The sequence below is a fragment of the Babylonia areolata genome, chromosome 33, assembly GCF_041734735.1.
Source record: "Babylonia areolata isolate BAREFJ2019XMU chromosome 33, ASM4173473v1, whole genome shotgun sequence".
Lineage (NCBI taxonomy): Eukaryota > Metazoa > Mollusca > Gastropoda > Neogastropoda > Buccinidae > Babylonia > Babylonia areolata.
The window spans coordinates 10,293,170-10,308,093 of record NC_134908.1 but is presented as its reverse complement, the minus strand read 5'-3'; the positions used below and the strand labels follow the sequence as shown (position 1 = coordinate 10,308,093).

At 40.6% G+C, this 14,924-nt stretch overlaps 1 protein-coding gene across 14 annotated transcripts in view; it reads right to left on the bottom strand.

The window, feature by feature from the left end:
• LOC143277149 (protein scribble homolog) overlaps window positions 1-14,924 on the bottom strand; it is a 138,094-nt gene that overhangs the window by 39,183 nt on the left and 83,987 nt on the right. For 9 of the 14 annotated variants that reach the window (XM_076581895.1, XM_076581900.1, XM_076581896.1 and 6 more), the window contains 2 exons: window positions 8,769-8,903; window positions 5,608-5,697 (listed from right to left, as the gene is read on the bottom strand). In XM_076581895.1, the coding sequence (XP_076438010.1) occupies window positions 5,608-5,697; window positions 8,769-8,903 (225 nt within the window). Of the gene's footprint in view, window positions 1-3,133; window positions 4,655-5,607; window positions 5,698-8,768; window positions 8,904-14,924 lie in introns of those variants that run through there. The other 5 variants (XM_076581908.1, XM_076581909.1, XM_076581902.1 and 2 more) reach the window with 3 other exon arrangements.

Below are 14,924 nucleotides of genomic sequence, written 5' to 3'. Positions count from 1 at the left end.
TGATGTGAGCAAGGCACTGAGAGTGAGTGAGAGTGGAAAGGACTCAAGGTTCGATTCTCATTAGTACACATTCAGTTCAAAAGCTGCAGTCCCTTTGTTTGGCCTGTGGAAAGAACTCATGACTCGAAAATGCTCGTTAGTGCACTCAAAGCTGCAATCCATTTGTTAAAAAAAATAAATATTGGGGTTTTTTTTTAGTTTTTTTTTTATGGTGAATGTTGAAGGAGACAGTGTTTGGAGCAAGTGACAGCAACCAATGTTTTTTGTTGTTTTTTTTTCTTTTTTATTTTGTTTATATACATAATCTTTCATAAGCAGCAGCATTCTATATTTTTTGTTGGATTGTATGTAAACTTTCTTTTCACTGCTCTTTTGTCGGTTTATTTGTGTATCTATTGTTTCATTGTGAAACTTTGCTTCAGGATGTGCTGCTGTTTTAGAACAAATCTGCATTTTTTCCTCTGTGTGTGTGTGTGTGTGTGTGTGTGTGTGTGCAACTGTGTGTAGACAGTTGCATGTGCTTGCACATGTGTCTGTTAATCTGCTCATGCATTTCAATGCCTTTCCTCACGTTTGAGAGAAAAAAAAAAAAAAGACAACAACAAAATCTAAATGTCTGCTACGACGAACGACAATCAAACTTGCTCCAACCAACTACCTCCACTGTCACAGAACATCAAGAGAAAGAAAATGCCGTAGCAGCAGCTGAGAGCAATGACAACATTCTGTTCAGGTCAGCTCTTGAAAAAGATTCCAAGACAAAAAAGCGTTGAGTCATGCAAACTGAGACGGTCAGCATCCAGTGAACGATACTGCATCACTACGAATCAAAGCTGTCAGAGACAGTGGAGAGCCTGTTCTGCAGGTTAGTGTACAGAGATGACACCATGCTTCCAGCTTCCATCACACACAGACCAACAGACATACATGACAAAGAAACCACACAGAAAATACAGATATGCGCATGTGCATACACACACACACATAGTATACACACACTCAAGTGCACATTCACACGTACACACACACACAGACACAACATATGTGCACAGACACACACACTCAAACACACACACACATGTACCCACCCATCCTACCCCCAAACCCCTCCACACACACTCACACATACATTTTCACACAAACTGATGCACCCAATCCAAATATCATAACTCCTCCCACCATACTTCCTAGCCTACCTCACTCCACCACCACCCCTCTACAACATCCTTCCACCCACACACACACACATACACACAGGGTGACAAGAACTAAGGACACAGAATTTATCAGGACCATAGCTACACTGTCTATCAACTGACAGCATCAATTGAAGCTTTTGTCTAAAACTACACTACGTCAACAGACGATAGACTGAAGAACAGACAATCATACTGGCAGTTTTTGTTTGTTTCTTTTGGTTTCTTTGTTTCATCACGCCACCCACGCACAAACGAATACACGTATACAAATTCCAACCGTACAGCAAAGTCCCAATATGTCATTATCACCAACAACATGCTTGCTGATCTCAACGGTGAACAGATGGGGAGAAACAAAATCATTATCATCACTCAATGAGTAACACACCACACACGTCGGTCATTATTTACACGTGTACACAGGATCCACATCATTTTGATAAGGAAAGGGGGCAAAAAAAAAAGCAAGAAGAAAAAAAACAAACAACCGTCCATGTCATAAATTCCAGTCATTATTTACAAACACACGCATGGTATTACTTCCACATGGAGGGAATTTCAAACAACCCCTCCAACCCCCGACCCACACATATATTCTTTCCAACTTGATAAAACACAAACACAGACACACACAACACACACACACATACCCCAACACATCTTTTTTTTTCTCTTTCTCTTTTTTTTTTTTTTTTTTAGCTTAATATCACACATGCCCACACACAGACATACACACCATCTAATATTCAAATACTAAAATGTTCATGGGGTGGGAAGAAGCCAAAAATGGTTCACACTTTCAGTAAATTCTACATTCTTTTATAGACACTGCAACCAATATGGCATTCACAGTTCACACGATAAATCGCACAGCTTCCGAAAGCTGGGTTCTCGACTACTCCATCACAGGGCACCTGTTAAGTTCAACACCTTTTGGAGTCTTTGGCACTCTCACCATACTGCTACAGGGTCCCAAACCACCTTCTGAGGATCACTCTCACTCTGCACATTCTAATCAAATATGCGCTGGTGCACTCCTACAAAGGTAGGTGTGCCTTCTAGTTGATTATCGTCAAGGTTTCTGCACCAAGAAATTACAAAAGGGAAACAACTCTTACTTGTAAGCAGATGATCCTGGCATCAGACTTAACCCGGAGAGCGCGATGAGCCACGATCGTGGCTTTCCCGGTAAAGTGCGATGGGCCACGATCGTGGCTCTGTTTACATAAGGTCCGACATCGTACGGCTATGCTCGGCAGCCTTCGTAAAACTGCCTCGTTCTGGTGTTACTGCCTCCCTGCTTGTGTTTGCACAAACTTTGACCGAATTTATAAGTCCAGATCTTCGTATTTTTGTAAACAATGAGTGACACTGAAGTTGACAAAGCTCAGGAAATGAGTGACCTTGTCACTAGTGATGATTCATTTGCTGACAGGGATTCTGGTGAAAACGGCTTTGTTATTTTGACACTTGGGCATGCTGGCTTGCTTGTTGTTCATTCAGTTTTGTGTGTCCAGCCACAAAAACTGGGGGGTGGGTGATGGGGGTGGGGAGGGGTGGTAAAGTGGGTTAGGCATGGGTCTATTGTGATTTCTTGACCAAATCAAGCTAGAAAACTGGAAATTATTTTGATTTAAAGCATTCTTGCTGCTTTTGAAAGGAACATGAGCTAAAAGAAAACATTTATTTCTTTTTTTGCCTGTGATTGCATAAAGTATTGTAGATGTGCGCGTGCGTGGCGTCGGTGGGTGTGTCTCAAACAAATAATACAGTGCTTATAATTTCATTGTTTCAGTTATATTCATTTCATGATTCTGCAGCCAGAACATTTTCTGCACAGTTTAATGCCAATTTTGAGATTTTGACTCTGTAAAAGATGTGAAAATACCTATAAACATTGTGTTTGACGTTTTTGGAAAACAAGTTTGCAAAATTTGTTGTTTATATCCTGTGGAATATCTCCAACTATTTACAAGGTACAGCCTTTTTCTTACTTTTATCTGATTCTTCATTCACTCTACTTTCCAAAAATGTATAGGTTTACCTATTTATTCTTACTGATAAGCATACAAATGCCCCAAATCAGAGCACAGGTAGCGGAGGCAAACTATCCCTTTGTTTTAAGCATGATTTCTGTAAGTATGTTTTATTATATCCAGCACTTTGAGGGTTAAGTTCCGATACATGATTTTTCACTTAAAAAAAAAAAAAAAAAAAAAAAAAAATTAATATGTGTTTATTCTAAACATTTCTAGAACATCACAGGCACCTGCTTGATGAACAAGAGATGTGTCCTTTCGAGTTTCAAAGCGTCAGGGGCACATATCTAAGTGAATGTTACCAAAACTCTGCACCATTCTGTCAGGGCCCAACCCACACCCTATGAAATTCACTGGGGTTTCACTTTTAAAGCTTGGTTCATTGGAACTGAAATTTTAGGCCTGACAAAACAAAACATTCCACCCAAAACAAAGTAAACAAGTACAAATAAACAAACACAAGCTCCACCCAAAACAAAGTAAACAAGTACAAATAAACACAAGCTTAAAAAAAAAAAAAAAATGACAGAAAGAACAGACAACAAAAAAACACAAAAAAACAAACAAACAAAAAAACCCGCAGAGATTAACTTTTGAAAGCATATAGTGTAAATAAATACAAGATTCAAAAAGCAGTAACACATAATGAAATAAATATATTTCATTAAATAAACTAAATTCATGGGGTGTAACACTATCAAGACCTTCACATAAATAAAGCAAAATAAAAGCAAATAAATAAAACAACGGAGAAAAACGGAAAAAACAGAAGACAAAAAACAAGGAAAACTGTATAAAAACTAACACATCTGTAACTTGTCAAATTCACTGCATCTGTCCTGTGACACTTTCAAACAAACAAAATACTGTTTTAAATCAACCAAAATAAATAAATCAAGCAATTCAACACCTTGACAAACTAACACACACACACACACACACACACACACACACACACACAAACAAGGTACTTTCCTCCCAACATCTCTCGTCCCATTGACAACAACAACGAACAATAGCTGTCAGTAACGTCACCAGAAAGATGCATTCATTCACAAGGCCAAATCCATCACATCCATCGTTAAGCCACACCACAGGACAATGAGATCGAGGGAATGCAAGGAGGAGGAAAGGGGGTGTGGGGGCAGGAGGAGATGGAGGAAGGGTGGAGGAGGTAACATTTCTTCCGTTCTTTCTCTACTTCCATCAGCAACAGCCTACACGTACTGAGAAAGCTTCCTTCACATTAATAAAGACAGCCAGAACTCAAAAATGCCAGAGTATGATACAATACAGGTAGATTTGTTTTCTTAGATAAGGGGTGGGGCATGGACTGAGGTGGGGGAAAGGTAGGTAATGTTTTGGGATGGTGGGAGGGAACTGAAGGGAGAGGGGGTGTCAATGTTGGGCTGCCACCTGAAGAAAAGAAAACGAAAAAAGAAAACTGAAAAACGCTGGAAAAATAAAGGAACATTTAATTAACTGGTGTCAAAGCAAGCAGAAGTAAAACCTGGAAAGGTGAGAACAAAAATAAAGATACAAATGATGTGACAATAAATAGATTTTAAAAACATAAACACAGAACAAAATATAACACATGAATTCATGCACACTGACACAAAAAATATGTATAAGGACCGTTGCAACAAATTTCAAGTACCCCCCTGCCCAAGATATGCCCTGATACTGGTGCAAAACACACATAATCCATCCCACCCACGAAATACCCCACAACATGTGCAACACATGAAATCCACCCCACTCTACACACCCCAGGAACAGTGCAACACACACAAAATCCACCCCCACACAAGAAATACCCAAGGACATACATGTACAACCCACACAAACCCCCCCCCCCCCTTCCCTCCCCAACAAACACCACAGTACTGGTGCAACAAAAACATAAAAACACCCAGCTTGAGACATACCCCTAAACCAGTGCAACATATGGAAAATCCCTCCCCCCCACTCCCTCCCCCTCAAAATATACCCCAGAACCAATGCAAAACAAAATCCACCTCCACTCAAGACATACCCCAAGACTGCCGCAACACACACAAAATCCACTCCATCCAAGACAATACCCCAACACTGGCGCAAACACAAAATCCACCCCACTGAAGACACACCCCAGGACCGGCACAAACACAAAATCCACCCCCACTCAAGACATATACCCCAAGACCGGTGCAAACACAAAATCCACCCCCACTCAAGACATACCCCAAGACCGGTGCAAACACAAAATCCACCCCCACTCAAGACATACCCTAAGACTGGTGCAGACACAAAATCCACCCCCACTCAAGACAAATGAAACCCCAAGACCAGTGCCAACACAAAATCCACCCCCACTCAAGACATACCCCTGGACTGGAGGGCTTGGCGGCATCAGCAAGACTTCTGTCGCCAGTGGTCTGAGGCACTTGACTACTGTTCATCACAGATGCTGCACTCTGAAACGTCAAAACAACCAGGTCACATCTTTCTGTTATTCATAAAAACTGTGTTCAGTTTTTGTCCAGGTGTTTATTAGTGAACTGGGGCACTTGACTTCAGTTCATCAGTATTCATGAATGCTGCACCCAGATATATCACAACAACGTTTTCACGTCTTTCCCTACTTTACAGTCTGTGCTTTCTTTTTGTCTGAGTGTTTGGTATCATCTTCCATTTTTCCTGTGCTCATATGCGTCCAGGAGCAGGATTTTACATGTGGGAATGCATTTTCACTGCTACTTTGGCAGCCATACTCCATTTCAGGGGTACATATTTTCTGTATCCTGATGTGTTTGTGTTACCATAGCCCAACAAAACACTGACGTGGATTATTATGAGATCTTTGCTGTGTGTGTGTGTGTGTGTGTGTGTGTGTGTGTGTGTGTGTGTGTGTGTGTGTGTGAGCATGTTAGAGTGATTGTATCTATGTGTATGTGTGGTATGTGGTATGTGGTGTGGTGCGGTGTGGTGTTTTGTGTGTGTGTAAACATAAAGGGGGTTCAGAAGATCACAGGTCTGCACATACATTGACCTGCAGATCCTGAAATCCAATTTTCACCATTAACCAACCAGGCATCATTAACAGTACAGAACTCAGGCCTTCAGATTGAAAATTCTAAGCTCTAACAATCAACCAGACACTGATAACAGTTTCCGTCCATCACTTTGTTGACATCATTGATGGTAAACTCATGTGCGTATATAAAATATCCCAAAATAACAGTCTGACAATGTCAAATAACCCTTTTTCTTGTTTGTTCTGTCTCTGAAATCTCCATCACACTGCAAAAACTTTGCATCCTCAGACAACAGGCAAAATGAACGATGCCAACTCTGAGCCAAGATTACAACACAAGACAACAATGATACGACAATTAAAGCAAAAGAAGATCACAATGCTGCAGCAGCAAAAACAACAACAACAACAAAAACAACAACAACAAATGTATGTGTATATACAGCCAATACAGTGATGCTTACTGATTCATGAACAAGTCTTTTCATGCTGAAAATAATCATACATTCAAAAAAATGGTGATCAGCATTTTCTTTCAGGCAACAGAGCTGTTGACAGGATACCCATTTTTGCAATGAACGTGAACATGCATAAATACAAGAAAAAAAGAAAAGAAAAAACACAGCCAGTATGCAGTTAAACACTGTGAGGTGAGCTGCTGTCACAAATTATTTGAAAAACCGTGTGTGTTGTCTGTATGTGTGTGTGTGTGTGTGTGAGAGAGAAAGAGAGAGGTGTGGGGGGAGAGAGTGAGAGAGAGAGAGAGAGAGTGAGAGAGAGAGTCTGTGTGTGCATGTGTGTGCATTCATGCTTGTGCGTGTGTGCTCCATGGCCTGTGCACCCAAACAACAATCACAGCTAACATGGACACTGCAAAACTGATGTGGATGACATCAATGAAATGGTGACAGTAAAATACACACACACACACACACACACACACACATATATATATATATATATATATATATATATATATATATGTATATATACACATATAATTCTTTTCTTTTCTCAAAAATCTGCCAGCAGATTAACCCCTTCTTTGGTGAAATAAGACCCGAGTGGTATGAGTCTTAAGTGCAGTCACCACTTTCTGTGTACATTTCAAGTGGTGTATTTGATCTTCCTTAACAAAAGCAATCCAGTCCCAAGAGAAAGAAGTCCAAGATAGAATAGAATAGAATAGAATATGTCTTTATTACCAAGTGTACCGGGGTCACAAGGAATACTGGGTATAAAGAAAGAATAAATGAAATAAAGAATGGTGACTGGCATCCTGACCTGCACACTCAATTCTTATCTTAGTGAGGTGACATCCTTCAGTGACGACCTATCATTATTATTATCATTATGATTATTATTATCATCACAATGACATCCTTCAGTGATGACCTATCATTATTATCATTATGATTATTATTATCATCACAATATGACATCCTTCAGTGACAACCTATCATTATCATCATTATGATTATTATCATCATCAAAATCATCTTTATTCTTTCGGAGTACTGATGACACCAGGGTGGAAAGATCTTATTCTAAGACAGTTGAGGGGACAACGTTTTGTGTGGAGAGCCAAAAACATAAAGAAAAAGTTTTTTTTAAAAACCCCAAAAAACTCAAGCACTTTCTTCAGGTGCAATGCCAATGTTCATCTGTATCAACGAAACAGCTTTTATAAGTATGAACATTTAATCCCAGCCACATGGACAGCCATACTTTGTTTTCAGAGGCTTGCATGCCATGTACAATCTTGTGTCCACGTGGATCGTAGGATCTGATATCCCAGGTCAGCAGATGTGCAGACCTGCTAGTGCCTGAAACCCATTTGTGTAAATACACATGCAGGAGGTCACATATGCACGTTAAAGATCCTGTAATCCATGTGAGCGTTCGGAGGGTTATGGAAATAAGAACATACCCAACCTGCACACCCCCGAAAATGGAGTATGGCTGCATACATAGCAGGGTAAAAAAACAAATGGTCTTGCACATAAAATGTTGCATGTCTGTATGAGTGTGTATGGGTGCGTGACTAAAACCTGACTGAATGGCACAGGCAACGAATGATGAGCGCCCAATGGCAGCTGTACAAATGACTCTGTGTAGGTATAGCACTTACAGCTTTGTCTGTGACCAAGGACAGGTACTTTTTAAGTATTCATCCATATGATCATCATCTTTAATGTACATATCTGATCTGCAAGTGTACATGCACAAGGGACTCTAAGGCATTTGTGGATCTGTATATATCTTGAGCTGCAGGATCGGGAAAAAAACAATCTCTACCCTTAACTCATCATACAGGGATCGAACCCAGGACCCTCAGATGAAAATGTTCCAATGCTCCTAGTAACTCAGCAGTTATGCCCATCACCTGAAGCATTATCTTCAAATATTTGCCTGTGCTGGAAATCCCCATATGCTGGCGTCTTTTGTTTGTTTTTTTACCCAACGCACAAGCGGGTCAAGAGTTACAGGTCAAGGGTTACAGGCACTTACATAGAGAGGTGGAGAGTCACTGCCCCTGATCTGGGCCTGTTCCTGTTTCAAGATGGCCGCCTGGCGGGCCGCCTCACGGGCCGTGTCACTACTAAGGCGAAGTGCCGTTTGCTCTCGCTGCTTTCGTAACTGCTCCTGAGTAAGGCGGTGAAAAAAAAAAAATAATAACAATAAAGCTATGAACACTCCCATCACAGCCATGGACCCTAGAAGGAGGGAGGGAGGAGGAAGGTGGGACAGAGGGAGGAGTAGGAGGGGGGGAGGTTGATGGAAACTGGGAACACCCATCACCACAGATCTACCTCTCACAGCCTTCAGAAGATGAAACATAAAGGTAAGAAAATGTCATGTGAGGAACTGGGGGGATAACTTTTCTTTCTGATGAAACAAAGCTTTGTTACACCACCAGTATGTGTGACATGATGCTAACTCATTCTATTCAGGTACAAATTAACTCGTACCATGATTACTTCCTCTTGTGGACCAGGTATGAGAATACTCGTACCAACACACTATTCTGATTTCATTCATTCTTGCTTAGTACAGTTGGCATTCTAAACTGAACTGTTTAAAGATTCCAGAAATATGAAAACAAAGCTTCTTCTGATGGATTAAATCAACAGGTCTCTATCTATTTTCACAGTTTTAGTGAACCACCCTGTTTTTTCTGCAGTGGTGTCACATAGTGCTGGTCCAGGGGAGTTGCAGAAGGCATGTAGCAGTGGGGTAGAATGAGTTAAAACATGAATCCTTCTTTTACTTCCTTGCATAAACTTTTTTCTCCTCAAGACAGAAAAGACTCTGATCACTGTTCTGTCGGCCTTTTAGCTCAAGTCTACAGGCACCGTGGCAGAACTGGTTAGCACTAAACTTACGATCAACTGTTCACAAGCGATCAGGGGGTCGGTGCCATGTTTCGGCATGGCGTTATGTCTTTGGGAAAAGCACTCGACTCCAATTTTCCTCACTCCACCCAGCAGTGAATGGGCAATCGACTTCCGCTGGCGGAGGCTGAAACAGCAGGAGAGGACTGGTCCCAGCCTTCCTGTGCTGAGCTCCTCCATACAATGGTCATGAATTCACTGCCCTGATGGTCAAATGGACCTGTGCTGAGCTCCATACAATGGTAATGAATTCACTGCCCTGATGGTCAAAAAGACCTGTGCTGAGCTCCTCCATACAATGGTCATGAATTCATTGCCCTGATGGTCAAATGGACCTGTGCTGACCTCCTCCATACAATAGTAATGAATTCACTGCCCTGATGGTCAAATGGACCTGTGCTGAGCTCCTCCATACAATGGTCATGAATTCATTGCCCTGATGGTCAAATGGACCTGTGCTGACCTCCTCCATACAATAGTAATGAATTCACTGCCCTGATGGTCAAATGGACCTGTGCCGAGCTCCTCCATACAATGGTCATGAATTCACTGCCCTGATGGTCAAATGGACCTGTGCTGACCTCCTCCATACAATAGTAATGAATTCACTGCCCTGATGGTCAAATGGACCTGTGCTGAGCTCCTCCATACAATGGTCATGAATTCACTGCCCTGATGGTCAAATGGACCTGTGCTGACCTCCTCCATACAATAGTAATGAATTCACTGCCCTGATGGTCAAATGGACCTGTGCTGAGCTCCTCCATACAATGGTCATGAATTCACTGCCCTGATGGTCAAATGGACCTGTGCTGACCTCCTCCATACAATAGTAATGAATTCACTGCCCTGATGGTCAAATGGACCTGTGCTGAGCTCCTCCATACAATGGTAATGAATTCACTGCCCTGATGGTCAAATGGACCTGTGCTGAGCTCCTCCATACAATGGTCATGAATTCACTGCCCTGATGGTCAAAAGGACCTCTAAAAAAAACTATGAAAGTAAGACTAAAAATATTATCTGTGTGATCAATTTTAAACTTTTCTTCTGCATCAGAATAAGCCATTGTAATTTGAAAATTCGACAAGAGGATTTTTTTTTATGCCAGATTCAGTTGTACAAGTAGTACCAAACTACAGTACAGTCACACAAGCTTCAAGTTAAAGGAAACACCAGCCTGTATTGATCAATCAACCAGTACCACAGCTGAGCGGTGGCCTAGTGGGTCAGAATGTCCATCTTAGGAAGTGAGAGGTCCTGTGTTCAAGTCACAGGAAGAACCAGGATTTCCATCCCACCCTTCCACCACCAGACCCTGAGTGCTGGACTGGGTGCTAGTCTTTCACTAGTTTCAGATCTCATGGTAAAAGCAAGGTCCTGTATGCAGCATGCATGTATCGCAGAGCCCAAAATGTTTACTGGAGAAATCCATCTTGATAGGGAACACAAACACTCATGCATAAAGTAACAAAAAATCAAATTAAAAAAATGGGGGATGGATTACGATGCAATGCAGTGATATGTTCACCCCTAGGACAGCAGATAACACATTTAAAATATGTTCTAACAAGAAAGTGATACAAATCAATACAACATAGATACAATACAAGCACACACATTTCATTACGGAATGTTTAAAGTATGCTGAATTACATACTTTTAAAAAATTGTCCGAAATGTAAGTTGCAACTTATCTGTTTTCAATTTCTACAGTTTACTATATGGTAATTTATTACAGATGAAACCAAGCAAGTTTATAAAAAAAAGAGTTGTTTAATCTTGTTCCAGACTTTTTTCTAACTTTGCTATATGTTCATGAGTTGGACATGTCTGTTAAACAATGTTGTAATCCTTCCTGCTCCAACAGGAGTTAAAAGGTGTGAAAACAGTCCAGGCTGACCATCATTTGTGAACACAATCCATCACCATCAAGTTCAACTGCATTAATTTTTCTGTTGATGTCAGCAAAGGAACTCAACTTTCACCTTCTAAATTTGAAGCCATGTTTCCAGTCTGAGCCATGTACTCTAAACAAACTCAAAACTTACTCAGCTACAAGCACTGCAGCAGTACCAGAATGGCTATAACCAGTTGTGTCAGGGTCTGTTGGTTAATTACGCATGTTTGGAAAGACCACGCACTCAACACTCATTCTGTGACCCAAGTAACTGAACACGCACATCAAGGTCTCTTTCTGACTGTAAATTATATGTCTAAAAAGTGCAAGCACTCAATGCTCATTCACTGAGCCAAATGATTGAACACACACACCAGCCATTTAAAAGGGACCCAGGTCTCTTTCTGACTGTAAATCATGTGTCCAAAAAAAAAAAAGCTCTCAATGCTCATTCTGTGAGACAAATGATTCAACACCAAGATCTCTTTTTGACTGTAAATGTCAAGCACTCGATGCTAATTCTCTGAGCCAAGTAACTGAACACACACAGCTGCTGTTTGAAAGGGACCGATCAAACACAACTCGCCTGCCTTCACAGAGGGTTGAATGTTGGTGTGTCTGTGTACACACTTTCACATGCAAAGCTGGATACCAAGCGACTTTCAGAGCTTCACTCAGCACTGATTCCATCAATGTGTCAGTGATTTGCGCCTTCCAATTTTGACTCCCTTATCTTGCAAAACTTATGAGAATGGCTGAATGAATGAAAAGAGATAACTTACACACAAAACTGCAGTTTCAAAACAGCACACACACACACACACACACACGTCTAATATCACTTACAGTGAAAAGATGTTAAACTAAAGAACACACACACACACACACACACACAAAGTGTACTCATAATACTGTGAAGCCATGAGCACTGGCAAAATATTTAAGGAAAAAAACGCACCTTGATGTTCTTCCACAACATATTTAAGTCTCCATTCCACAAGAAAAAACAATAAGTAACCCTCTTGATACAAAACACACGTGATGCAGTTGAAGCCATACAAAAAAATCCAATTTCAAAGCACAGCACTTCTTTCCTTTTCATTAAAAATAAAATGAAGCTTCACAGCACCTCAATTGTAACTACCCAACTTGCACCCAATACAATACAACTATTTTACCAGCATGCAGCGAAAACTGTCCAAATACATCAACAGAAGCAGTACTATTACAACTTACAGTACTATTACATTTCAGCTACATGCTGGTGTAAAAGTTGTAATAGTACTGCTTCTTTTGATATATTCAGACAGTTTTCGCTGCATGCAAATAAAATGGTCATAATTATTTTATTTCCATGCAGCTGAAATTGTCTGAATAAACCGAAACAGTGCTATCAAATTTTTAGCTACATGCTGGTGTAATAGTTGTAATCATACTGCTTATGTTGTATTCAATCAATTTTAGCTGCATGAAAAAAAATGAAAAAAAAAAGGTTGTAATAATCTTATTTCCATGCAGCTAAAATTGTCTGAAATGCTGGTGTAATAGTTTTTTTTAATAGTACATAGTACTGTTTGTGTTGCATTCAAACAGTTATAGCTGCATGCAAGTAAAATAGTTGTAATGATCTTATTCCCAATCCCATGCAGCTCAAACTGCCTGGCGGCAACAGAAACCGTGCTATCACAACTGCACTGGCAAGCAGCTAAAAGAATGGTCTGAATACAACAGAAACTGCTCTACTACACTTCACACTCAAAGCATGGCAGCATCTCAAGAGTCAGAGCATTGTAGAAACACAGAAAGTATGACAGGAATCAATAAATACATAGCTAGACTCACACAGAATGAAATGTTTACTGAAGCATGAATGGAACAGGTTTGAACAGAATGAAACAGAATACAATGGAACAGAATAGAAAAGAATAGAAGTAACAGAACAAAACAAAAACAAAAAACAAAAAAACAAAAAGAAAGAAAGAAAAAAAGGGGACAGAATAGAATAGAGTAGAATAGAACAGAACAGAATAGGTCTATTTTACCAAGTGTGCTAGGGTCACACTGAATACTGGAGACTGGACACTTTACAAAGCTGGTCCATCAACAATGAAAGCTACTCTAAAATCACAAACAGAAATTCTGAGTGTGAGCTTAGTTTCAATCCACCTATGACATTTTCCTTGGCAAATGAAGCTGAAGAGTTCTTACACCCCTCTAGAGGCAATACTTATGTCCTGCAGCATATGTCATTGTTACTCCATAAATACATGTTGAGTATACACTGTACGGTATAAACACTGAGTTTTCTAAGTTTTCAAGTGGCTTTATTGCAACAGTGCAGTAAAATAAAGAATGTAACACTCCAAATACCCCCCCCCCCTGCCCCCATACCAGCAATCCCCACTCCCTGACCAAATCCAATCCCTCATCCATTCTCCACACCCATTTTGTGAGTGTGTGTGTGTGTGTGTGTGTGTGTGTGTGTGTGTGTGTGTGTGTGTGTGTGTGTGTGTGTGTGTGTGTGTGTGTGTGTGTGTGTGTGTGCGTGCATGCGCTGAAAGGAATGAATAAGTACATGTCTAAATCATCTTGCAGTCAACAGACAATAAACGATTAATAATAATAATAAATTAGAAGCAGCAGCAGCACATTAACTATATCCTGGAATATGAACAGCTACATGGCTTTCAAACGCACACACTACAGTACACCAGCACTGAAAGCTTCACAAGCAACATGCAGGTTACGTGGCCATGGTTACACAGTACGGGTTATTCCTGGCTACAGAAACAGCGATGCCACTGACATCCACAGGAGATATGGATAAATGTATGTATGTGTGTACACACAAGCATCTACATGAATACATGTTTGCCGCACGAAAACTGATGCATGCAGTTTTGGACTCTCCCGTTTACACATTCAGTATCACACAAATGTTTGTGTTCACACAAACCGCTCTCTCGCTCTCAGTTCTCACATGTTCACTTACACGCACACTCCACACCCCTCAACCTTCCTCCTGCATGCGTGCACAAGCATGCACAAGCACACGTTTATAAAACTTAGGTTTTAATTCAACTTACGCACACACTCTCTCCCTCTCTCTATCACACACACACACACACACACACCACATACAAACATTAACACATATACACACATAATGCACCAAAAACACCCACACACACAGTTATACACACATGCATGCACACACATGTGCGTGCACACACACACGCCATATATTAGTGCAAGCAAACAATTTGTCTCTCTCTTGAGCATGCTTGTACACACACGCACACACACACACACACAGAATTTCTTTTATTCAATCTCTCACTAAGTATCTTCCTCTTTTCTAGTTTCACAACA